We start from the raw sequence: 25,961 nt of genomic DNA, 5'->3' as shown, positions 1-25,961 counted from the left end.
TGCCTGTAAATCTTTCCCATTCTCTGACCTGTTGCAGCCGGATCACAGCCCCTCGGATACAGAAGACCGGACCCCGGGAAGACTACAGGCTGTGTGGCCCCCCCTGAAACCCAAAGATGAGGAAGAGAAAGTGGGTCTGAAGTACACAGAAGCAGGTAGGTGAGCGTTAGTAACACACAGACGTGTTGCTTTCTGAACCTCATATATTCCCTTTGAGACATGGGCTCCCCGTGACGCTGACTGGCACAGACCGCCGTCACCTAGTCACCGAGATAGGTCACCCTCCCTCTGCCTCGGGAAAGCGTGGGCCGGATCTGTTTATTGGGGTTAGGTCCTGCACGGAATGAATTCGTGGCAGAAGGGCCCAGCTTTCTGTCCTATATCTACAAGATGCTGCCTCGAGCCCCAATACTGTTACAGCCACTGCTTGGAAACCCACTGTCTTATCTATGGACTTATGGTTTGTGTCCCCGATGTGCGTGTCCCCGATGTATGTGTCCCCGATGTACGTGTCCCCGATGTACGTGTCCCCGATGTACGTGTCCCCGATGTGCGTGTCCCCGATGTGCGTGTCCCCGATGTGCGTGTCCCCGATGTGCGTGTCCCCGATGTGCGTGTCCCCGATGTGCGTGTCCCCGATGTGCGTGTCCCCGATGTGCGTGTCCCCGATGTGCGTGTCTCCGATGTGCGTGTCCCCGATGTGCGTGTCCCCGATGTGCGTGTCCCCGATGTACGTGTCCCCGATGTACGTGTCCCCGATGTACGTGTCCCCGATGTGCGTGTCCCCGATGTGCGTGTCCCCGATGTGCGTGTCCCCGATGTGCGTGTCCCCGATGTGCGTGTCCCCGATGTGCGTGTCCCCGATGTGCGTGTCCCCGATGTGCGTGTCCCCGATGTGCGTGTCCCCGATGTGCGTGTCCCCGATGTGCGTGTCCCCGATGTGCGTGTCCCCGATGTGCGTGTCCCCGATGTGCGTGTCCCCGATGTGCGTGTCCCCGATGTGCGTGTCCCCGATGTGCGTGTCCCCGATGTGCGTGTCCCCGATGTGCGTGTCCCCGATGTGCGTGTCCCCGATGTGCGTGTCCCCGATGTGCGTGTCCCCGATGTGCGTGTCCCCGATGTGCGTGTCCCCGATGTGCGTGTCCCCGATGTGCGTGTCCCCGATGTGCGTGTCCCCGATGTGCGTGTCCCCGATGTGCGTGTCCCCGATGTGCGTGTCCCCGATGTGCGTGTCCCCGATGTGCGTGTCCCCGATGTGCGTGTCCCCGATGTGCGTGTCCCCGATGTACGTGTCCCCGATGTACGTGTCCCCGATGTACGTGTCCCCGATGTGCGTGTCCCCGATGTGCGTGTCCCCGATGTGCGTGTCCCCGATGTACGTGTCCCCGATGTACGTGTCCCCGATGTACGTGTATCTTTATTTGTATAGCGCAATGTAGCGCTTCATAGCGGCAATGCAAGTGACAAAGTAACAGTCGCATAATGGGAATAAGTGCTACAGACATAGAAGTAACATTAGGAGAAGGCGTCAAAAGAGCTTACAATTTAAGTGTATTAGGAGGGGGTGAGAGGTACGTGTCCCTAATGTCTGTGTATTAGGAGGGGGTGAGAGGTACGTGTCCCTAATGTCTGTGTATTAGGAGGGGGTGAGAGGTACGTGTCCCTAATGTCTGTGTATTAGGAGGGGGTGAGAGCTACGTGTCCCTAATGTCTGTGTATTAGGAGGGGGTGAGAGGTACGTGTCCCTAATGTCTGTGTATTAGGAGGGGGTGAGAGGTACGTGTCCCTAATGTCTGTGTATTAGGAGGGGGTGAGAGGTACGTGTCCCTGATGTCGATGTATTAGGAGGGGGTGAGAGCTACGTGTCCCTAATGTCTGTGTATTAGGAGGGGGTGAGAGGTACGTGTCCCTGATGTCTGTGTATTAGGAGGGGGTGAGAGGTACGTGTCCCTAATGTCTGTGTATTAGGAGGGGGTGAGAGGTACGTGTCCCTGATGTCGGTGTATTAGGAGGTGAGAGGTATGTGTCCCTAATGTCTGTGTGTTAGGAGGGGGTGAGAGGTACGTGTCCCTGATGTCTGTGTATTGGGAGAAGGAGAGAGCTACGTGTCCCTAATGTCTGTGTATTAGGAGGGGGTGAGAGGTATGTGTCCCTAATGTCTGTGTATTGGGAGGAGAGAGCTACGTGTCCCTAATGTCTGTGTATTAGGAGGGGGTGAGAGGTATGTGTCCCTGATGTCTGTGTATTCGGGGGGGTGAGAGGTATGTGTCCCTAATGTCTGTGTATTAGGGGGTGAGAGGTACATGTCCCTGATGCTTGTGTATTAGGAGACATGAGAGGTAGGTGTCCCTGATGCCTGTGTATTAGGAGGGGGTGGGAGGTATGTGTCTCTGATATCTCTGTATTAGGGGGTGAGAGGTATGTGTCCCTGATGTCTTTGTATTAGGAGGGGGTGGGAGGTATGTGTCCCTGATGTCTTTGTATTAGGAGGGGGTGAGAGCTACGTGTCCCTGATGCCTGTGTATTAGGAGGGGGTGAGAGCTACGTGTCCCTAATGTCTGTGCATTAGGAGGGGGTGAGATCTACGTGTCCCTTATGTCTGTGTATTAGGAGGGGGTGAGTGCTACGTGTCCCTTATGCCTGTGTATTAGGATGGGGTGAGAGCTACGTGTCCCTGATGTCTGGATATTAGGGGGTGAGAGGTACGTGTCCCTGATGTCTGTGTATTAGGAGGGGGTGAGAGGTACGTGTCCCTGATGTCTGCATATTAACGGGGTGAGGGCTACGTGTCCCTGATGTCTGTGTATTAGGAGGGGGTGAGAGGTACGTGTCCCTGATGTCTGCATATTAACGGGGTGAGGGCTACGTGTCCCTGATGTCTGTGTATTAGGAGGGGGTGAGAGGTACGTGTCCCTGATGTCTTTGTATTAGGAGGGGGTGGGAGGTATGTGTCCTTGATGTCTTTGTATTAGGAGGGGGAGAGAGGTATGTGTCCTTGATGTCTTTGTATTAGGAGGGGGAGAGAGGTATGTGTCCATGATGTCTGTGTATTAGGAGGGGGGGAGAGGTACGTGTGCCTGATGTCTGTGTATTAGGGGGTGAGAGGTACGTGTCCCTGATGTCTGTGTATTAGGAGGGGGTGAGAGGTACGTGTCCCTGATGTCTGCATATTAACGGGGTGAGGGCTACGTGTCCCTGATGTCTGTGTATTAGGAGGGGGTGAGAGGTACGTGTCCCTGATGTCTGCATATTAACGGGGTGAGGGCTACGTGTCCCTGATGTCTGTGTATTAGGAGGGGGTGAGAGGTACGTGTCCCTGATGTCTGTGTATTAGGAGGGGGTGGGAGGTATGTGTCCCTGATGTCTGTGTATTAGGAGTGGGAGAGAGGTATGTGTCCCTGATGTCTGTGTATTAGGAGGGGGAGAGAGGTACGTGTCCCTGTCTTTTTGGAAATTGAAGTTTGTTCTGACGCGTTGCTCCATGTTCTGACGCGTTGCTCCATGTTCTGACGCGTTGCTCCATGTTCTGATGCGCTGCTCCATGTTCTTACGCGCTGCTCCATGTTCTGATCACGTTTGCATCCAATCAATGTATGCTTCCCATACAGGTGTGTGACGGCTCTGTGCTCTGTCCCCCGGGGCCTGCATTGCTCCCCATGCAGGTGTGTGACGGCTCTGTGCTTTGTCCCCCGGGGCCGTGCATTGCTTCCCATACAGGTGTGTGACGGCTCTGTGCTTTGTCCTCCGGGGTCTTACATTGCTCCCCATACAGGTGTGTGACGGCTCTGTGCTTTGTCCCCCGGGGTCTTACATTGCTCCCCATACAGGTGTGTGACGGCTCTGTGCTTTGTCCCCCGGGGTCTTACATTGCTCCCCATACAGGTGTGTGACGGCTCTGTGCTTTGTCCCCCGGGGTCGTGCATTGCTCCCCATACAGGTGTGTGACGGCTCTGTGCTCTGTCCCCCGGGGTCTTACATTAATCCCCATACAGGCGTGTGACGGCTCTGTGCTCTGTCCCCCGGGGTCGTGCATTGCTCCCCATACAGGTGTGTGACGGGTCTGTGCTCTGTCCCCCGGGGTCTTACATTGCTCCCCATACAGGTGTGTGACGGCTCTGTGCTCTGTCCCCCGGGGTCGTGCATTGCTCCCCATACAGGTGTGTGACGGCTCTGTGCTCTGTCCCCCGGGGTCTTACATTGCTCCCCATACAGGTGTGTGACGGCTCTGTGCTCTGTCCCCCGGGGTCGTGCATTGCTCCCCATACAGGTGTGTGACGGCTCTGTGCTCTGTCCCCCGGGATCGTGCATTGCTCCCCATACAGGTGTGTGACGGCTCTGTGCTTTGTCCCCCGGGGTCGTGCATTGCTCCCCATACAGGTGTGTGACGGGTCTGTGCTTTGTCCCCCGGGGTCGTGCATTGCTCCCCATACAGGTGTGTGACGGCTCTGTGCTCTGTCCCCGGGGTCATACATTGCTCCCCATACAGGTGTGTGACGGCTCTGTGCTCTGTCCCCCGGGGTCTTACATTGCTCCCCATACAGGTGTGTGACGGCTCTGTGCTCTGTCCCCCGGGGCCGTGCATTGCTTCCCATACAGGTGTGTGACGGGTCTGTGCTCTGTCCCCCGGGGTCTTACATTGCTTCCCATACAGGTGTGTGACGGCTCTGTGCTCTGTCCCCCGGGGTCTTACATTGCTTCCCATACAGGTGTGTGACGGCTCTGTGCTTTGTCCCCCGGGGTCTTACATTGCTCCCCATACAGGTGTGTGACGGGTCTGTGCTCTGTCCCCGGGGTCATACATTGCTCCCCATACAGGTGTGTGACGGGTCTATGCCCTGTCCCCCGGGGTCCTGCATTGCTACCCATACAGGTGTGTGACGGCTCTGTGCTCTGTCCCCCGGGGTCGTGCATTGCTCCCCATACAGGTGTGTGACGGCTCTGTGCTCTGTCCCCCGGGGTCGTGCATTGCTCCCCATACAGGTGTGTGACGGCTCTGTGCTTTGTCCCCCGGGGTCGTGCATTGCTCCCCATACAGGTGTGTGACGGGTCTGTGCTTTGTCCCCCGGGGTCGTGCATTGCTCCCCATACAGGTGTGTGACGGCTCTGTGCTCTGTCCCCGGGGTCATACATTGCTCCCCATACAGGTGTGTGACGGCTCTGTGCTCTGTCCCCCGGGGTCTTACATTGCTCCCCATACAGGTGTGTGATGGCTCTGTGCTCTGTCCCCCGGGGCCGTGCATTGCTTCCCATACAGGTGTGTGACGGGTCTGTGCTCTGTCCCCCGGGGTCTTACATTGCTTCCCATACAGGTGTGTGACGGCTCTGTGCTCTGTCCCCCGGGGTCTTACATTGCTTCCCATACAGGTGTGTGACGGCTCTGTGCTTTGTCCCCCGGGGTCCTGCATTGCTCCTCATACAGGTGTGTGACGGGTCTGTGCTCTGTCCCCCGGGGTCTTACATTGCTTCCCATACAGGTGTGTGACGGCTCTGTGCTCTGTCCCCGGGGTCATACATTGCTCCCCATACAGGTGTGTGACGGGTCTATGCCCTGTCCCCCGGGGTCCTGCATTGCTCCCCATACAGGTGTGTGACGGCTCTGTGCTCTGTCCCCGGGGTCATACATTGCTCCCCATACAGGTGTGTGACGGCTCTGTGCTCTGTCCCCCGGGGTCTTACATTGCTCCCCATACAGGTGTGTGACGGCTCTGTGCTCTGTCCCCCGGGGTCTTACATTGCTTCCCATACAGGTGTGTGACGGGTCTGTGCTCTGTCCCCCGGGGTCGTGCATTGCTCCCCATACAGGTGTGTGACGCCTCTGTGCTCTGTCCCCCGGGGTCCTGCATTGCTCCCCATACAGGTGTGTGACGGCTCTGTGTTCTGTCCCCTGGGGTCTTGCATTGCTCCCCATACAGGTGTGTGATGGCTCTGTGCTCTGTCCCCCGGGGTCCTGCATTGCTTCCCATACAGGTGTGTGACGGGTCTGTGCTTTGTCCCCCGGGGTCGTACATTGCTCCCCATACAGGTGTGTGACGGCTCTGTGCTCTGTCCCCCGGGGTCCTGCATTGCTCCCCATACAGGTTTGTGACGGCTCTGTGCTCTGTCCCCGGGGTCCTGCATTGCTTCCCATACAGGTGTGTGACGGGTCTGTGCTCTGTCCCCGGGGTCCTGCATTGCTCCCCATACAGGTGTGTGACGGGTCTATGCCCTGTTTCCCATCAGGGCCGCCAACAGAATTTTGGGGGCCCAGGACAAACTTGAAGAACAGGGCACGTGCAAATGTTACAGCATAATCACATTGGGTCTACTTTGCCCCCTCATGTCTCTTTGTTCCTCCCTCCCCCCTAGTGTGTCTCTCTCTCTCTCTCTCTCTCTCTCTCTCTTCCCCCTTCTGTTTCTCTGTTCTTCCCTCCTGTCATGTATTTCTCTCCCCCCCCAGCATGTCTCTCCCCTCTTCCACCCAGCATCTCTCCTCTCCCCCCAAGCATGTCTCTCTCCTCTCCCCCCCAAGCATTTCTCTCCCCTCTTCCACCCAGCATCTCTCCTCTCCCCCCAAGCATGTCTCTCTCCTCTCCCCCCCCAAGCATTTCTCTCTCCTCTCCCCCCACCCCAAGCATTTCTCTCTCCTCTCCCCCCAACCCAAGCATATCTCTCTCCTCCCCGCAAGCATATATCTTTCCTCTTCACCCCCAGCATGTCTCTCTCCTCTCCCCAGCATCTCTCTTCTCCCCCTCATGTCTCTTTTCTTCCCCTCATGTCTCTTTTCTTCCCCTTGTTTCTCTCTCTTTTCTACCCTTCATGTCTCTCTCTTTTCTCCCCCTCATGTCTCTCTATTTTTCTCCCCCTCATGTCTCTCTATTTTTCTCCCCCTCATGTCTCTCTATTTTTCTCCCCCTCATGTCTCTCTCTCTCTTCTCCCTTTTCTTTCTCTCTCTCTCTTTCTTTCTTCTCTCTCTCTTTCTTTCTTCTCTCTCTCTTTCTTTCTTCTCTCTCTCTTTCTTTCTTCTCTCTCTCTCTTCTCCTCTCTTTTCCCCTCTGTGCTTCCTGTATCTCGGGGCCCCCACAGAGAATTCATGTGCGGGCAGGGGGCCCCTAACCCCACCAGGCCTGGGACAGCAGTCCTGGCTGTTCCCCCGGCTGTCAATGGCCCTGCTCCCCATACAGGCAGGTGTGTGACGGCTCTGCGCCCCGAGGTCTTGCATTGCTCCCCATACAGGTGTGTGACGGCTCTGCGCCCCGGGGTTTTGCATTGCTCACAATACAGGTGTGTGACGGCTCTGTGCCCCGGGGTTTTGCATTGCTCCCCATACAGGTGTGTGACGGCTCTGTGCCCCGGGGTTTTGCATTGCTCCCCATACAGGTGTGTGACGGGTCTGCGCCCCGGGGTGTTGCATTGCTCCCCATACAGGTGTGACGGCTCTGCGCCCCGAGGTCTTGCATTGCTCCCCATACAGGTGTGTGACGGCTCTGCGCCCCGGGGTCTTGCATTGCTCCCCATACAGGTGTGTGACGGCTCTGCGCCCCGGGGTCTTGCATTGCTCACAATACAGGTGTGTGACGGCTCTGCGCCCCGGGGTCTTGCATTGCTCCCCATACAGGTGTGTGACGGCTCTGTGCTCGGTCTAGGACTGGATTGTTTCATACTCTGTTTGTCGAACTGGGGCAGGTTAAGAATATGACAGATAAAAGCAGAATCTGGCGCAACTGTTCTGTCTGCTCGGGAGACACAAAACAAGTAAAACATGTTTAGGTCTTATAAGTGTTGAACTATTTTGTGGGACTGCGGCTATCGCACCTTTCAGTACACGAAGAAGAATGGTGTTTAGTAGGTGAGCGCTTCTCAGATATAGAGGCTGCCGAACCAGTTTGTCAGGCAAGATGGCAGCCTCTGTGATCTGGTACATGATGGATTACTCTGTCCTCTGTACTATGAGTACACCCCTAACTCCCATTCACTCTCTTCTGATTTTGGGATGTTAATTGTAAGGAGAGCGAAGATTTGGGCCAGTGGTCCGTTCACCCAACCGCAGATCTAAAACCAGGTCTATCTGAGACGGACCCTAAGGCAGGGGTCATGGTGGCGCAGAGGCATCTGCACGCTGAGTGATCAGACTGCCGTAAGGCAGCGAGCGCGTCCATGTGGCGTGCGAGCGCATGCGCGGAAGCGAGAGGGGTCACGCGTTGCGCAAGAAATCAGTTGAAACGTATTTCTTACAACAAAAAACAAACAAAAAAGCCCAAAGCTACTTTCAATGTGCCAAAAATACACAGTGCAATACCTATATATTCTCTTGAAAAAGGGTCATTTAGTTCAACCCTTTGGCCAAAGCATTTTAAGCCTGCTGCCACTTTCAAGGCTTGACCGTTAGCCGGTCCTAACACTCCCTGAGTTCAAATTCTTATTTACCTGTATAATTACAGGAAGAATGATCACATTGGATCTGTCGTAACCTGGCAAAATGAAAATTACCTGCCAACTTGGAAAGTGGGGAGGGGCGAGCTTAAACCTGCATTAGTTTCAGGGTCACCTTCCTGGCCTCCCTGAACTGAATTAGGCTAGTTCTCAGCTTCCTGACTTTGTCTGCGGGTAAGCGTGATTCCCTTACCCGAGTGCCAATCTCTATGCCGAGGAATGACAGTATTTCTGTTTGGCCCTCAGTTTTCTTCTCTGCTATGGGAACCCCCAATTCCCTCATGATCCCCTTAGTACTCTGCAGCAGCCTGTTGCACAGCAGGGAACCCGGGGGACCCACCAGCAGGAAGTCATCCAGATACTGAGCAACTGAGCTAGTCCCCGTCTTACTGACTACGCACCAGTGTAGGAAAGCACTAAATGCCTCAAAGTAGGCGCATGAAATAGCTCAGCCCATGTGGAGACACCTATCAATGTAATACGCGCCCTCAAATTTGCACCCTGTGAAGCTGCTGGGGCCAAAGGTAACAGCCGGAAGGCTGATTCTATGTCAATTTTAGCCAGTAGTGCTCCCTCCCCACATGTTTTAATTATTCCTATGGTGGGGTCGAATGATTGGTATTGTACCCGGCATAGCTTTGGGTCTATGGCATCATTTACAGACACCCCCTCCCTTGGGTGTGGCAGGTGTTGTATTATCCTGAATTTGCCCGGGCCCTTTTTAGGCACCACACCCAGCGATGAAATAATTATGGGGGGGTGCGAATGAACCCGCCATATGTCCCAATTTTATCTCCTCTATTATGTCTTTAACTATGTGTGTGTGTCGTAGCAGATTTCAAATTCCGGCTCGCTCACCTCACTTGTACTATCCACCCACCCCCCCCCCCCCACTGGTATGTGAAACCCCCCTTAAACCCTTCCTCCTGGAACCTTGCCTTCTCCCGGTCGGGGGTACCTCCTTAACCAACGGCTCAAAGCGCTAAGGCTGACCGGTGTTGGGGCCTTTGTTAGGGGTATACCCTCCCCCCTGGTTGGGGTTGCCCGGTGCTTTGTAGCACTTCTTGACAGGGTGGTTACCCCCACACTGGCTCCACACGTCTAAACTTGCAACTCGCCCCCAGCGTGCAGTGTTTATCGTTAAACGCCCAACATTCCCTTTTCTTGCCCCTGCTCATTGAAAAACTCCCGGGCCGATCGCCCGGGCCCCTTGGGAAAGGGCGCGTTACCCCCTTGCTTCCCCGTCCCACTAGATTCATCCACAATTCCATGTCCATCTTCCCCAAACTAAACCGTGGATCTCCCTGCCACCTCAGCCTGAACTGCTCGTCCTAATCCCGCCACGCTGACCCCCCGTGTTTATCATACATGGTCTGTATTACATGCAAGTATTTCATTACATTATGCAATTGTTTTGGATGTTTTGAAAGGAAACGGTCCCCAAAAACAGTGAAGCCCAGTAACCAGTTTATATTACTCCTCACAACCTGCACTTTCTCGCCCTCCTCCCTCGCGCTTCCTCTCTGCTCGCCCCGTTACAGACAGCCTAAACATATCCGCATGCCTCCTTTTATCTATATCTCTCTGGGGTTTCTTGGGCAGGTGTGTGTACAGGGAGCTAATCTCCCCCGCTGACAAATCCACCCGCTGTGGGAGGAAATGACCCCCTTGTCCTTGCGCGCTTTGCTTTTATTCTCCTTCCTACTCCGCTTCGCAGACTTGCTGAACGCTTCTACCTGTTACCTTATGCGCTTTTCCCCCGGGGTCTCGTCGCTGTCTGCGCCGCTGCTTGCGTCTGAATCAGTGCTCTCCCTTGCGCTCCCACTATCGTCGCTGTCTGACCCTTGGGACCCACAGTCCGACGCTGACCTAACCGCCCCACCTTCACTAACCTCATCATCACTTTCAAACACAGCATTATCATGCTCCCCTGCTCCTGCGGCTTGGGCACCTGGGTGACCGGTCCTGGATATTTTGCTCGCTGCAGGGCTCTTGTTGCTGCTCCCCGGATCAGCAACGCTTCCCTGGTACCGGTGTATGCACCGGGGGGCCACCCGGGACAATGGGGGTGACCGGGTGACACCCTGTCGCCAGTGGCAGTGGGGCTGCCGTTGGTGGATCCAGGGCTGGCACAGGTGCATGAGGCGCAGGAGCGTGGGGCGCAGATGTGTAGTGCACGTATGGGGCGGGTGCGTAGTGGGGAAGACACGTGGGTGTAGGGCGCATGGGAGGGAGCGTAAGGGGCGTAAATCGCAGGGGTGTAGGGCAGGGGAACGGCGGTGGGGGGGGAGGGGTTAAATCCATTGCAGCCATGGAGGGGCTCAGTGTTGCCGTGGGGGTGGGGTCTGGGCCGCAGTGGGGGGTTATGGGCTTCCAGTGGGGTGATTTGGGCAGCTGTGGGGGATTATGGGCAGCCATGGAGGGGGTTTAGGGCAGTAGGGGGGGGGGAGATTTGGGCAGCAGAGGGGGGAGGGGATCTGGGCAGCGGGGGGGAGGGATCAGAGCAGGCATGAGGGGAGGGGGGGGGGTGAGAGTAGCATACACTTCTCTGGTAGCCTCCGTGGGCTGGTTAGCTGTTTTCCTGTTCTGCACAGCTGATCTAGCTGGCTGGAGGCTGTCGAGGCTGGGGGGCGGTGCTACTCCTCCGTGCGGCTTCCCTCTGTCTCTGGCTGAAAGATGCAGCACCCGGCTCCTGCTCTGGCCACTCTCTCTTCGGGAGCGGTTGGCGGGAGGTCTGGCGGTCAGCTGCAGGAGGCTGGGCTGCGCTGGGCTGCTCCATGCTGCTGCTGCTGGGGAAGGAGGGACGGAGGATCAAAGGTACCTGCAGGAAGGGAAAAAACAAAATCAATGAAGAGCTCAAGCAAGCACCGGGTTTTAAATAGCCCGCGCAAGTCTCCCCTCATCCCCATGTTGGCACGTGCTCGAATCTAACAACCCTCTTGGTGAGAGGGAGGAGAGCAGGCCACAGCTCCCATCCTCTAAATACAGAGCAGCCCTCATGTGGGCAACGGCCCATGCTAGGCCTCGGCCATTCCTTCACATCCTTACCCAGAATACTTTTTGCTCACATCCTGCCTCTCACCACGAGATGTTAAGGTGTTTAAAACAGCTGCTTAAACAAGCAGAATTTGACCGATAGATTAAACCTGCAGATACCATTACTCACTGGAGATAAAGTGGGAGTTGTGTGTAACAAATGGATACTTTTAGGCTGACACCCTTCTTACTTCCAACTCCTTCTGCAAACATTGTGTTGATGCAGAGTTTGTTACTTGTTTTACTCTGGACTTTGAGCGCCTTTGTGTCTGTATATGTACTGTATATATGTACAGGTATGTGTGTATATAATATATCCCAAACACGCAGACTCTTCATATAATTCTTTATGGATGTCCAAAAGTTTCAGCAATTACCCCCTTGCAGCTTAAGTCTGACCAGGTGCTCCGTTCAGCTACTGTGAAAAATGTCCGGATCTCCAAAGAGGAGAAGAACAGGAAGGTAAAGGGCCCAGGGGTAAGTCACATAAAAATATATGTCAAATATCACATGTAGCTTGTAAAACGTACAATTCATAAAATAACCCAGGGCTCCACGTGGCACAATGAGACCCGCGGTCCGTAGGTGGCAAACAGCAGAGAGCGGGCACACTGGGTCCCCAGACCGATATCTGAGATACAGTTTCCAGGCCCGTCAATGCGTAATGACGCGGTAACAAGCACTGACAGAACCTCAACATGTTTCGCATGTAGACACGCTTCATCAGGGGGCTACGTCACTGGGGTATTCCCTCCCTTATATACCCAACTTCAGTAGGCCATTGACTAATTGGACCACAAAACACCATGGTTCATTTAACATGTTCATATACATGTTATACACAATTTAATAACCATTTGAGAGAGATCAAAATCAGAATGTTTTTATTTACCAGTAATTCAACTTCGGGAAAATAAATAAATATATTATATACACTCACTATATGAAAATTTTAAATATAGTGACACTTCTAGTGTAAATACAGTATGTGAATAGATAAATAATGTAAAGACTACGTGTCAATAATGGTAAATAGAGCCAGCAATGAATTGGACCTTTCTTCACATTGCATCAAGAAGACGACCTTCATCAAAAAGCTACATATAGGGGCAAGGCCAAGACACCTACCAAGCAAGACTTGTGGCGCCGCAACGCCATCTCAAAGCCAGGCCAAAAAGGCGCACAGTAAAAGCGGAGCACCCCCCAAGAAAGCTGGGAGAAACATCTCCCTGGGCGAGACCGGGCCCAACAGCGGCGAGAATCTCGGCAAAAACAACCCCGCAGACTGATATCGGGTCCCCAGAGACTCCTCACCGGATCGGCAAAGCCCCCAAGATGGCGGCCGGGCTCGTCTGAGAGGCCTCCTGCTAGCAGAGAGTGCCACGGGTTTCAGACCTTCCAGGGAGGTAAGGAGAGAAGCAGCGGAGAGCTGCCGGGCAGGGGAGCTGATCGGGTAGATGGGAGAATATCCAGCCGTCGGTTGAGGGGACGGTTGCGGGGAGGGAAGAGGGGCAGCCATACTGCGGAAGCGCTTCAGTGCGGGTGAACAATGGAGTGCGCCCCCTCCTCCCCCCCCCCCCCCCCGCCACACAACCTCCAAAATGACAATCATGGGTCTCTAAACAGTCTCAACATCTAGTCCCTCGTGTTTCTGTGTGTAGAAGCCTAAAAGGAAGCAGTAAAGTCAGAATCAGTCAAGTCAAAATAACAATCACACAGGTGGCATTGCTGTGTCCTCCCTCAAGGGAATAGCTACCCCTCTATAAAAGATCTATGTCCACAGAAAGTCTGGATGGTGCAGTCTAATTTGGCGGTCCCAAACCCATGTTCTCTAATACACCGAGCACCATTCTAAGTCTATGAAAGAAATTCAGCTCTGATTGGTCTTCTAAAAAACAAACCACATCACACGCTAGTCCAGCGGTACGCAAAGTGGGGGCACAGGGTTTATAGAGGACCCCACACGCTTCCCGAATATATTTAAATTAATGCCAGGGGAGCTGCGGGGCCTCTGTAAACTTCTGCTTACTTTGTTTCAGACGCTCCTGGTTGCCGTGGCAACGTGACGCCAGGACGTCTGAAGCAAGGTAAGCAGGGGGGGGGGGGCACGAGGAGAGGGGGACAGACTGCAGGGGGCGCAGGGAAAAAAGATTGCTCTCCCCTGCGCTAGTCCCAATCACCCTGGCCTCGAAAACGATTAGAACCATCAAAAAGAAGAAAAACCAGAATGAGTTTCGTGAATATTTACAAAAAAAACAAGGTCGACCAACTCCACAGCAGGCGGAGCAGGGAGAAGATCCCTCCATGGAACGCTCAGAATCTGAAATAGCGTCTGAGATCGAAAATCTCTCTACAAAGGAGGACTTATCTATCTTCTGCAATAAAATTGAATCCTTGATACAAACAGTAGTGAAGGATCTTAAAGAGGAAATATCCTCCCTTGGGGAGCGCACTAGCTCCTTGGAATTCAAGGTCTAAGCCACAATCACCCGGCAATCTTTGATGGATATTAAGCTCAGGGAGGTGAAGCCCCAACTCCTTGATATCAGGGACATCCCGGAGTCGGAAACGTATATCGAGAGGTTATGGGCAAATGGCTAACATCATTCCTCCCAGATTACACAAACGAATCTCTTAACTTGGACAGAAGCTACAGAGCCTCAAGATTGAGACCCCAACCGGGAGACAGACCAAGGGATGTGGTGCTTAGATTCCACTACTTTAAAACAAAGGAAGCTTTCATCTCGGTATCTAGAGGCTCTAGAGACCTGAAGTTCCAAAATATACCCCTACAGATATACACAGACCTGGTGCCTTCCACTCTCGCCAAAAGAAGAAATCTTAGGGAGGTAACGTCGAAATGAAGAGACCGCAATATCGAGTATAGATGGACTTTTCCCTATGGGTTAATGGTAATTAAAAATGACCCCAGATACTAAGGAACCCGGACGATGGCGAGGCCTTCCTCAACCATCTAGACTTGGGTCCACCTCCCCCTGGCCTTATTTCAGCAAATCGACCTCCATCATGGCCAAACCCGGAGCGGAATTAGGCTGAGAGCCGAAAGTTCATAGGCGGGGATTCCCCTGAACTAGAACCCTGAATGTTCAACATAAACAAATTCAAGCATAAAAGGACTATGTGCCGAAACGCCAATTTATATTTTCTAGCTTTAGTTATTCTGAGGTTGCACCCCATGATTTGACGTGACAGGTGTAGACACAAAGTATGTTATGCTGACATATTATGGTATGCTTATGGGCACATGTAATTACAAGGTTATTAAAGGTTTGCAAGCGCAGTCCAAGCTTATGATATGAATACAGTTTAATCTTATCTTTGCATTAAACCCATAGCCCAAAGAAGCTCAGGAGATGGAAATGGAGCACCCAAACCAATTGGGTCTTGGCTGCTACCCCCAACCATGTCTGTGTCTTTAATGGCACAGTTGCCCTTGTTATTTTTCTGTTCTCCTTCACCCCAGATTTTTTCCCAAGGGCACGTGAGTGTTAGGAATACTAGGGAGACACATCCAAGCTCACTCTTTTTTTTTTTCCGGTTTCCCCTTTCTCTCCTCCCTTGTCCCCATTTCCTGAACAGCCGCCAGGTGCCGAGTATAATAAAGGGTCAGCAATGCAAATGTAGATAGGCTATTTGAACCTGTAGCCCCTTGGGACTAACTATATGTATCTATTAGAAGAAGTTCGGAAGTCTCATTCGCTCCCTCCTGTAATGGCTAACTACCAAGAATGTATACAGTTACCCAGGCCCCCTAGAGACAGCTCCCATCTCAAATACACAAATTGCTTACGTATATTACAGTTATACTAGGTAAAGTATATTAAGAAATGTCAATGTATTATGCGGTTGTTCCTCCCCCTTCCCCCCCACCACTCCTTTTTTTAATGTATCTACCCCCCCCCCCCTACCCCAATACCCATCCTCAAATGTTTTATCTCTGTATGTTTATGCTTGGATAAACAATAAAAAGTAAGTTGGAAAAAAAAAAAGCTACATATAGAAAAACAAATACAATGTAACAAGTTGCATACATGAAGCCCTGTTATTTTATGAATTGTAAATTGTAGAAGCTACAGATGTAGCATTATTTAGTTTCGGCGCAGTCTCGTGGAATACATCTGATCTCCCAATGTTTTGTCGACTGCTCTCACCTGAGTCACGAGTGTGTTGCGACCGGAAGAAATTGAGTTTTAGCATTGGTTGCAGTACTTTGCAGTAATGATAGATGGTGCTGTTGTGTCTTCAATCTAAATGCAATGAAACCCATCCCGTAAATGAAGCTACATCTGTACTTGTGATATTTCAAATATATTTTTACAATACTTACTCCTGGTCCGCTTTGTGTATGTGTGTGTATATATACACACATGTATAGTACATATGTATGTATTTGGGGTGTGATCTATGGAGCTAGGGCTCAGAAGCAGTCAGGACAGCTGGTGGCATGAATAAAAAATGAAATATTTTGAACTAGTTTATGCAGAATGAGATTTTCTAGATTGTGAGGCAAAAAGTGACCAACGCCTGATGCAAAGTATAACTGAGGTGTGTGCGTGAATAAGCCGTGTGTTATGCAAGACATGTTAATGACACAACTATGCTTCTCCAACGGACTACCAATATCTGTCTCTCAGGGAGCACGCCCAGTCACACTGAAACACAGAGTATTGTTTGTACACTCACATATATTCTACAGTTTGTAATTTGTAAATTAGCCACACAGTCTCTAAATCTACAATCCCTGCTACTTACTTTGCTTTAATGGTGGTATCCTAAACCTTGGAGTTTTCTAGGGTCAGACTACATCAGTCCTACACCCAGAGATCATGGTCCTGGTGATTTGAGTATATAGAAAGAGGCATTTTTCCACTTCTAAGATGGCTGCTGACCAGATTCTTGGCTGTGAACAGATCAGGACAGTACTACCAGAAGCTGCTTACTGGCTGCCATTTTAAGACCCCGAAAATGCTGACACGTTGGAGTGGAATATCACAGTGGTGAGAAGGCAGTGACCATGTAGGTTTTATTACAGCTTTGCAAAGGGATCGGCTCAGTCTCAATACTAACGGTGGGGATGATATGGAGCCATGAAAGTGTGACAGTAAAAATGTTTGGGATTTAGGCCCATGTCTACTAAGCGATACTGCACCATAAGACACCTTATAACCCATTTACTTGAGTTCACTTGAATGGGCTGTAAGATGTATTTTGTAACTGGAAGGTGTCTAATGGTAGAGCACCACTTAGTAAATATGGGCCTAAACCTAACCTGCCCTGAAGTTATTCCCAGACATGTAAAGGTTTAAAATGAGACATATGCCATTGGTAATTTGCTGATTGATAAGTCGGCAACAAAAAGATAAGACAGGAAGGTCTCAGATGCTAAAGCTCCTCTCCACTGACCCTGATATTTTAATGCTTAAACCTACTGCCCGAGGTTGTGTCTACCCGTTTGAGTAACATGGAACATGCTAACATGGAACATGGTAGTATCTATGGACAGTTACACTGCGCAGGGGACTAATTTCTCATCTCTTTTCTTGTAGAATACCATGCGGTTATTCTACACTTGAAGAGGGAACACAAGGAGGAAGTGGAGATCCTGAAGGTATGGGCATGAACACATGAACATATATTTGAACTCTAGGAATATAACTGGTTCCTGTATTATCCCCTCATGGGATAATGATGGTTAGGGTGCTGCTGCTTCACCCGGGCTTATTGCATCAGGTTACATCTCTCACTAATTGGCAAAGTGGTCAACTGACTTAGCGGCATATTCTAGAACAGCTGAAATGGCCGATGTGGGCTGCTTTCTGCCACAATTTCCCATTGATGTAAAAAACTGAAGTTTGTTTTTTCTTTACGTATTTCACCCGGAAAAGATACATTGGGAGTTGCCTCTCGTTTTCAAGAATGTCCTGTGTACAAAATAATACGTTGCCAACAATATAAGTTCCAAACATGTTTAACGTAGGAGACAGCCAAAGCCTTGGGAGAAGTTCAACAGGAGGCGGTTTTGGGAGACTCCAATATATTGTTCCAGAAGTGGGGTGCACTGCAGGAGAATGAGAAGTGGGGTGCACTGCAGGAGAATGAGAAGTGGGGTGCACTTCTGGAGAATGAAGAATAAGCCTTTTAGTGTCTTTCCATGGCTGCTATATTACATCAATGGCCAAAGCCAGCAACAAGCAGAGGAGATTTTTTTGGGGGGAAGCGGGCCCCGTGCTCTTCCCCATAGCATTAAAAATAAATGCCGGGGGATCGCCTGAGGCCTCTGCAACAAACTTACCGGGGTTCAGACGCGTTGGTGTGACGCAACGCAGCATCACGTGACCCCGCGGCGTCATTTCACGCCGCCGAGCGAGGTGAGGGGGGCGCGAAAGCGAGGGGGAGCAGGCAGGGGGGCGCAGCTCCAAAAGTTTGCTCTCCCCTGTCATAAGGTATTATAGTAAAGGGATGAGGGAGGTTGAGAGTGAATGAGACTGTATGGAGAGAGACCTGTCGGAAGCCGGTCGTTATGTCTCCAGAGTACTGCAACCCGGGCGAAGCCGGGCACATACTGTAAGGCTGCGTCCACGCTAAGGCTGAGCGCGCTGTGCTTGTCGAGTTCAGTTTCTGCAATTTAAATTGTCCCATCCCTGATCTCGCGGTGCGCGCTCGTGCGCGGGCACGCACACCCTCCAAGCTTGGCGCTTGGGGAGACAAAAAAAGAGAGTTTGAAGCGCGCTCAACATGCCCAACATGTCCACATCACCGCTCTCATGCATGAGCGTGGTCAGCGCCAGCGGGGCCGCAGCCTAAGTGTCATTGCTGCTTTTAGGAAGAAGTCTCTTGTTTTTAGGCTCTCTTAGTTTTCTGTATTTCTCCTGAAGAAACATCTTTGTGGATCAAATAAGTGTACAGAGCGTTGGAAACCTCATCGTTGTCTTCTAGTGTACGGGTTGTTTTGTTGGTTCGCTAAGAGGTAACGCAACCTACAACACAACTACATTTCTCGAGGACCAATATGGCTACTGGAATTTTGAGCATAGTAGATACTGGGGAGAGGGAGTGGCTCAGTGAGTAAAGACACTGACTGGCACTGAGAGTTTTAAGCAGGGGAGCCTGGTTCAATTCCCAGTGTCGTCTCCTTGTCTCCTTGTGACCTTGGGCAAGTCACTTTATCTCCCTGTGCCTCAGGCACCAAATACCATAGATTGTAAGCTCCACGGGGCAGGGACCTGTGCCTGCAAAAATGTCTCTGTATAGCGCCAAGTTAAACTAGCAGCGCTATACAAGAACATGCTATTATTATTATTATAGTTCGATGCGAGACTTGACTGCTTACACCGTGCACTTGAGGAAGAAAGTTGTGAGATTTCGAAAGCTTTTCATTTTATCTACGAAGAACTCCTATGTTGGCCTACTAAAAGGTATAGCAACCAATATGCAGTCCTAGAAAAATAGAAGTGCAGACTTTCCTCATACATTTTTGGGCTTTTTTTTTATTATTATAAAATAAATTGGAAGGTCACATTTGTTTAGAATTTTGCAGCGTTCGTTTTGAGCTGTTCTAAACAGAGGGTCATTTCCTCAAAAGATAAAGTGGTTGGTAACAGAACCACTGGTGGATTTCACATCTTTCACTGTGAAATTAATAGAAATGCAGCAAAACAGAAAATCAACAGATTAAAATGAGATTCTCCTGATTGCGAATTTCTGTAAACATGTTCAGTGGCTTTATTACAGTCTCACCAGTAGAGGGCAGTGTTATCCTCTGCTGCAGGATCTCCCTTGTTCGGTCTATGCATCAAGGCAATTCTGGGGCAATAGAATGCTCTATATGTATCAGTAAGAATTCTGTTGCTTTCAATGATCATTTTTCTGTTGATATATATGGAGAAGATTTTATTTGCCTTTACTCCTAGACCCCTACAAATCCTTTTCCATGTTCCTGCTCTTTCCTCTGTTGGCCACTCAATGTCCCTGTGTAGTAATACAAGACACACAAGTACCAGAATACATCTCTCATATGGGCCAGTAAGACAGGAAACTGACCACCCGCCGTACATCTGATCTAATGCAGGTTTATAATGATAAATACTTGTTCTGTAAAGGAGATAATTGGGCACAGTAGGGTCTGTAAGGGTAACTGGGTATATCACGGCCATGGTCATTTCCTGGCTTTATGTCCTTTGTTACGGGTCTCATGGATGTTGGAATTGAAGGACGCGATGTAAATACAGGTTACGTTTATTCTTGGCATCCCAGCATGCTGTGGCAGCTGCACTAACGCATCTCTGGTGGTCGCGTTGCCCGAGAGCGATGATCACAACCTCTCACCCCCCACCCCCCCTCCAAATCTAAACATATCATGAAAGGTCAGAGAGTCCGAGATAACATCCCAAAATAAAAAGAAAGGCGGGTGCAGGCGTGGAGCCGGAGTTATGCCGTCATTGGGAAAGTATCCGTGATTGCTGCTTTAATGTTCGGCTTTGGTTTTTAAATTCAATACCATAGGAATGTGAATGCAACTTAATATTATAGGGTTACTTCACTCAGCAGCAATCTTAATGCACTGGAATCCCGGGCAATGAGGAAGCAGTTACTTGCCTTCTGATAGAATATGCCTAACGAGGGAGATAGATAATGAGGCCAGCAATCACCCTTCACTTCAGAGAACCATGTCCACTAACTGCCCCCCCCCCCCTCATGCAACATTTATCAGAGATATATTGATGAGTATTTTAGTTTTTTTGCAGGATCGCCTAAAAATGGCTATTGTGAATATTGTAAATTTCACTCTGATCAGTGTAACTTTGTTATTGCTGCAGTTTTTTTCCCTTTGAGAGCATAACCCCCGCATTATTAATTTACACCCCATATTCTGTATGTTTTTGACGTTATGTCCGGATTGAAGCTTTTGTGCAGCTACTTAAAGTGAAATGAACTCTGCGTGTCCTTGGCTGATCACCCTGAAAGCGCGCTGTGCCGTTTGGTCAGTGCGACATTAAGAATCAAGTAATAAAGGCCTGGTAATTATCTTATAATTATTGTAAAAGCTGGTGACCTTTGGGCTGTAGAGGGGACAGACACACTGGCCACAGATTCCGTTTGTCTCGCTGTTAATCTGTAACTTCTGTCCCGCTGTGGACCTGGCATCATTAATTCTGCAGTATAACGATCCTGCTGATTAAAAATGTGTACAAAATGTGTCCCTTGGTTTGTAGACGTGATAGAGCTGCACACACAGCCCTGGCCTGAGCACTGCTAATAAAAGCACGGGGGGGTTTATAGCTCTGAATTTATGCGGCTGCCCAGGATCAAAGACTTGTGGGATTTGGACCACAGGGTCACTCAATGCGCCACAGCACAGAATCTCATCAAAAGAACCTGAGTGCCGCTTAAGCTGTTTAATAAAAAGAAATAAATTAGAAAAATGCCTGATAGGTGTCCAACCTTTATCCAGGATACCAGCCACCTTACTGCCATGCTCCACTCCTACTGGTGCCTGTTCTGTGTGTTAAATTATTGCACCCCAAGAGGTCCTCCAAACAAGCAAGTCTGCACGCACTAAAGACCAACTCTTCCTGATACTTGGCTTAAGAAATGTTTTGCATTTCTTCTTTCTCCCTAATTTAAAGTTTGCTCCTAAAAACAGTCCATGGTAGATGAAGAGATTTCATCATTTTACTCTCCGATAAAATCGTTTAGATGTGGAGCAGTTATGAGAAGGGGTCATTCAGTGGATCCATACCATGACTTGGAGCTTATGGGCTGACTCTTTAGGTTAGAAAGATGGGTGAGATTTCTGTATCTCTGAGGATAAAATTAACCTTCACTTATGTTTGAACAGTTTTTCTATTCATAGATGCAAAATGCTACCTCCTCCTCTTATATTTGTAGATGTCACTGTAGTAACCAGGACAGTCTGAAAAAGCAGCATCTTGTACAATCATGCTGAGCCTGGACTCAAATAGGAGCCAAGCAGTTTATCGGCCTGGATTTTATACACGGATGTCAGATTCTCATAGTTGTGCGCCCTATGGATCTGCCACGTATCAATAAGCAGATGGCACTTGAAGCTTATTAAGGACTGTGCTGCTTCTCTTCCTGGGATTGTGTGGCAGGGCAATAACTGGTAACACGAGTTTCACACCAGAGCTCTTGAGTGCCTGATCGCTCAGCCCTGTAATCGTTCCTTGATCCCTTCCTTGGCTCTGGTTTTGGGAGCTGAGTCTTTGATGAAAGGTCTGAGAGGCTGTTGTGCTTTATATCTTTCACAGTTTGCATGTTTAATGGTGTTTTGATTCCTGAGTTTTTAATGATACTTGGAACATCACAATAGATTTCTTGATAGTTCAGTATGTTATCCAGAAAGTAACGTTGGAAAGGGTTTGCATTGTGCTTGGTCCCATTTCCCCCTGTGTTGGTGCCTCGACATGTGAATGTTCTCCCGTGATAACACAGCGTGTCTCCGGAATGCCTTTCATCTAATTTCTCTTGTGCCGATGGTGGGCTGGAGACACACAGTCTCCCTGGAGCATGGTACCCTCCCTCAAGCGGGAGGCCCATAACTTTGTGGGTATTGGTAGCTAGAAACAGAATCCATCAAATCTGCAAAACTTCTAGCAATGGTAGCTCATGTGAGCTCTGCAGCCAATAACTGCTGAACTGGGCAGGAATCTCAAAATGACTCCCTTGTTCATTAGTCAGACTTTTCTCTGTAAAATATCAAAGCACTAAACTAATTTGATCCCCTCACCTCCTGGGGGTCCTGTGGTGCCCTCCAGTAGGGCCGAGGTGAAGCCCCCATGTGCATCTGATCATATGGTCCGAAGTTCAGCCTCCTTTTTTTGGATGCTGGCTCAGGCCTGATTTGTCTTTCATCCAAACTCTGCTCTTCTGATGATTGGTATGTTTTTAATTTAGTAACAAGCCTGTTTTTTTTCTGGATTTGGCTTCTATTTTTATTATTTTGTTGTTTTTCCCCTAGTTTTTATGCAGTCTTCCAGTGTACACAGCACTTTACAGGATAGGGTGATGTGGGCGGCAGGATTTAGCAGAGTAACAGGATGGATTGGCAGTAGTATGTCTTCTGCATCTGTTAGAACGTTTATGGGCTGAAAGAGTACATTTGTGGTTTTGACTTTGAATGACCTTCGACATGTCACATGGGTGCCATGCTTCTTGATACAGGGAACTAATTTATTACATGGCCAATGTAACACACTTGGGGGGAATATTTTGTATCTTACACAAGTTCCAAGATTCAAAGAAGAACACAAAAAGACATCAAGAAATCCTAATAATTACACGTTGTAGGTGTTAAATAACACACACAATTTCTCTCTATAGCTCCTCCAATTGCTCTATAAAACCACTTCTTATAACTCCTCCTATTGAAGGGTTTTGATCCCAGAATCTGGAAATTGGATCGAAAACTGGATATGTAGGAAGGAAATCTAATGTTTATCCATGCACAGTGTTGGACATGTGAGGTGGTTCGCCTGACACAAGGATATAGGCGCTGGTCCTGGTCAGAGACATCTATCCATGGAGGAAAACAATGAGCTATGTGCAGTATCTTTCACTATCCATGAAAATGGGTCAATGGCATGGCAGAGGGTTGGAGTAGGTTTTCCTCTGTACTGCACATGTCTGTTGTATCCTGTATCTCGGGTGTGGCCGCTTTCGCTCCTGTTTTGTTTATGGTCTGAGCCACAGGAATTTATTAACATATGCAGATATTTTTTTATACTAAATTCTTTGGGAGGCACTTGTGCAGAGAGGGGAGGTGCAGGGGAACACATAGGGGAATGGAAGAATAACAGATCATTTTATATTAAAGGGTAACAGTATTTCTAATTTTTGCATCGTGAAACAAATGTTGGCAATTTCTTATCCTGTGTTATGAAAATCTGGGATCACGGGGGGTGCCTGCTTACTTTGGACCTTCATCAGATTTGTCACTTCCATTGGTGTGGCGGGGCTGGGTGCCGCACGATTTCTCTGTTGGGGAAACCTAAAAAGAACATTTGTTGTACATTCCAATATAAACTGCAGAGGCCCTTGTGATAATATCGGAAGGACACAATGTGGGTTATTCATTATACTGCATAGTGTCCCGTTCAGCATGACCAGTTTCATGAATAACCCTCACTGGAATTGAGCTCCTAGCATTATTTTATAATGTCCAAAGTTCATGTGGAATTCCTGCAGAAAGCGCCCCAAACGGCTGCTTGGAACAATATCGACATTGCGAGAATATTTCTGCCAGGACCGTACGAAGGAGTGAGGGCAAGAATGACATGCTTTCCATAATAGAACTTTTCAATTTTAATGCATCTTGACATGATTTTTCTACACTTTTTTTTTTAAATCTGTCTCTTAAAACACCAGGCGTGGGGTGTTTAACCTTAAGAAACTAGTATCAGATAAATCGATATGAAGTTGACCCTGCCTCACTCAAATATATATTCACGTAGTCAAGATCACTTTTGCAGGAACAGTGCACAACGTTTTGGGGTATTCCCTTCGGCAGGCGGAAAACACAATAGGGCTCTGTTTCTGCATAAATAAAAATTACAAAAAGATTAGGGTCTGCGCTGACGAAGTGTGAAACGCGTTGAGGTTGTGGTCTATTCCCGGCAGCACCTAAGACGGAGTGACGTCGCACGTCCTGAGCGGTCCATCTCCCTGCCTGTTTATCTGACGGGTTGTTGTGTTTGGAGCTGCATACCCTGTGTCACAGGCCTCCTGGGCTTTAAGTTTTCTCTCCTTGCTACTTCACGGCGTCTACGCTGGGCGCGGGCATTGGAGGGGGTCTCTTAGTATCATCTTGTCCAGGAAGTGGGAGGGATCATGGTGTAGCTGCGGTGTACTTGTCTCCATGTGAGTTTGTCAATTGGTCATATGTATTTTATAAAGTTATTTTATTTGAATTGATTTGCCTTTCTCTTGCGCATCGTTTAGTTTGTGTTTATAAATAACAATGGATAGATAATCCCAGCAGGGAAAAGAAAGCGGAGCACAGCCGCGCACACGAGGGGTTAATCCAGGGCACAGCAGGTCTGTTGAAAAACTCTTTAATGGATATGCGACAACATGGTGCAGACAGGTAAAAATGGTTCCTCTTGTGCGTTTCACGCCTTAGGCCGCGCTTTATAGTGCCGGCGATGCGATGTCGCCCGAAAACAAATACATTGCTACCGCTGCGTGCGCTTATAGTGCACGGGACAAGCGACGTCGCGAAAACCCGACGCCGGCAAAATTTGATTTTTCAAGGGCCGTCGCGTCACGTGACGGCCCTTGAACAAATCAAATTGCGGGAATCCCGCGATGCCGCCGACCGGTGAAACATAACTTTCGCCGGTGGCGACGAGTGACGTCACCCGTTGTGTCGCCGTCGGCGACACTAGAGGCAAAGCCTTAGACGGCGCTTCGTCAGAGTACTCTGATCTATCACATGAATCAGCCCTTGGCACAGATGCTGCCTGATAGGATAGTCAGTCTCAGATACGCTGCATGATTTAAATACAGATAGACACATTCCTTTCCATTCTTTCAGAGTGCACTATTTATACATTGAAAAGGGGTACAATGATTGTCCGAACGCTGATAAAATGCGGTTAATGACACCAGCATCTATGTGACTGGCCCCGCAGCTCTTAACTCTGTTGTGCGGACGTCCTCGGCTCTTTTATCAGACCTGTCTTTTTGGAGTTGGTTGCTATGATTTCTGAGCAGAAAATGGTTACTTTCTTGCTGTAATTCCAACCAGATGTAAGTTGTTTTGTGTCTTGCCAGCTGTCAGATAGACATTATTAATTGAGGGCAATTTGATGATGATGAGAAGACCCTGCAGAATTCCCATTTAATGATCCATGCCATATTACATCGTTTTTTTCCCCCAGCGTGCTCACAAATAGATTTGCTGTATGACTAAAAAAACATTGTTGGGAAAATATGATGCATTATTAAGTCCTTTCTACAAACAATAACAATTTTATCAGCCGTCTGTTCATCTGTTCTCCAGATTCCTTAAATGTTCACTTCGTTAGAGGAGGAGAGATTAGCTTTAGTAGAAAAGTTTACGATATGTAAAATAAAATCTGCTTTTATGCCGCTTCGTGTTTGTGTAGTGCTGCCAATGTATACAACTCCGCACAAGGAGGAATTCAGGCACCAGGAACCTTGGACCATAAAGTTTATCATCAGTAACTATTCATTTATTCTTAGCTCCTCACCTTGGAAAGCCCTTCTGGCCAGACCGGGGGCGAGGATAACCGACACGATGGGCTACACTGGGAATAGAATAGTAAATACACACGGAGCGCCACAAAGAGCTTACAGTCTATTGGAAGTTACTCGGGGCACAGAGTGGTAAGATGACATGCTCGCGAATACACAGAGATGGGTGACAACTCTATGCTTCTTCTTCATAGCGCAATATAGGTGCCTGCTGCCGTAAAACACTGTGCCAATGGAAGGACTTGAACCCAGGACCTTT

General features: G+C 49.5%; 1 protein-coding gene across 5 annotated transcripts in view; it reads left to right on the top strand.

The window, feature by feature from the left end:
* FMN1 (formin 1) overlaps positions 1–25,961 on the top strand; it is a 194,920-nt gene that overhangs the window by 84,465 nt on the left and 84,494 nt on the right. For all 5 annotated transcript variants that reach the window (XM_075613256.1, XM_075613255.1, XM_075613253.1 and 2 more), the window contains 2 exons: positions 38–155; positions 17,014–17,075. In XM_075613256.1, the coding sequence (XP_075469371.1) occupies positions 38–155; positions 17,014–17,075 (180 nt within the window). The remainder of the gene's footprint in view (positions 1–37; positions 156–17,013; positions 17,076–25,961) is intronic.

Source organism: Ascaphus truei, chromosome 9 (genome assembly GCF_040206685.1).
Source record: "Ascaphus truei isolate aAscTru1 chromosome 9, aAscTru1.hap1, whole genome shotgun sequence".
Classification (NCBI taxonomy): Eukaryota; Metazoa; Chordata; class Amphibia; order Anura; family Ascaphidae; genus Ascaphus; species Ascaphus truei.
This window is presented reverse-complemented; position numbering and strand designations above follow the sequence as displayed.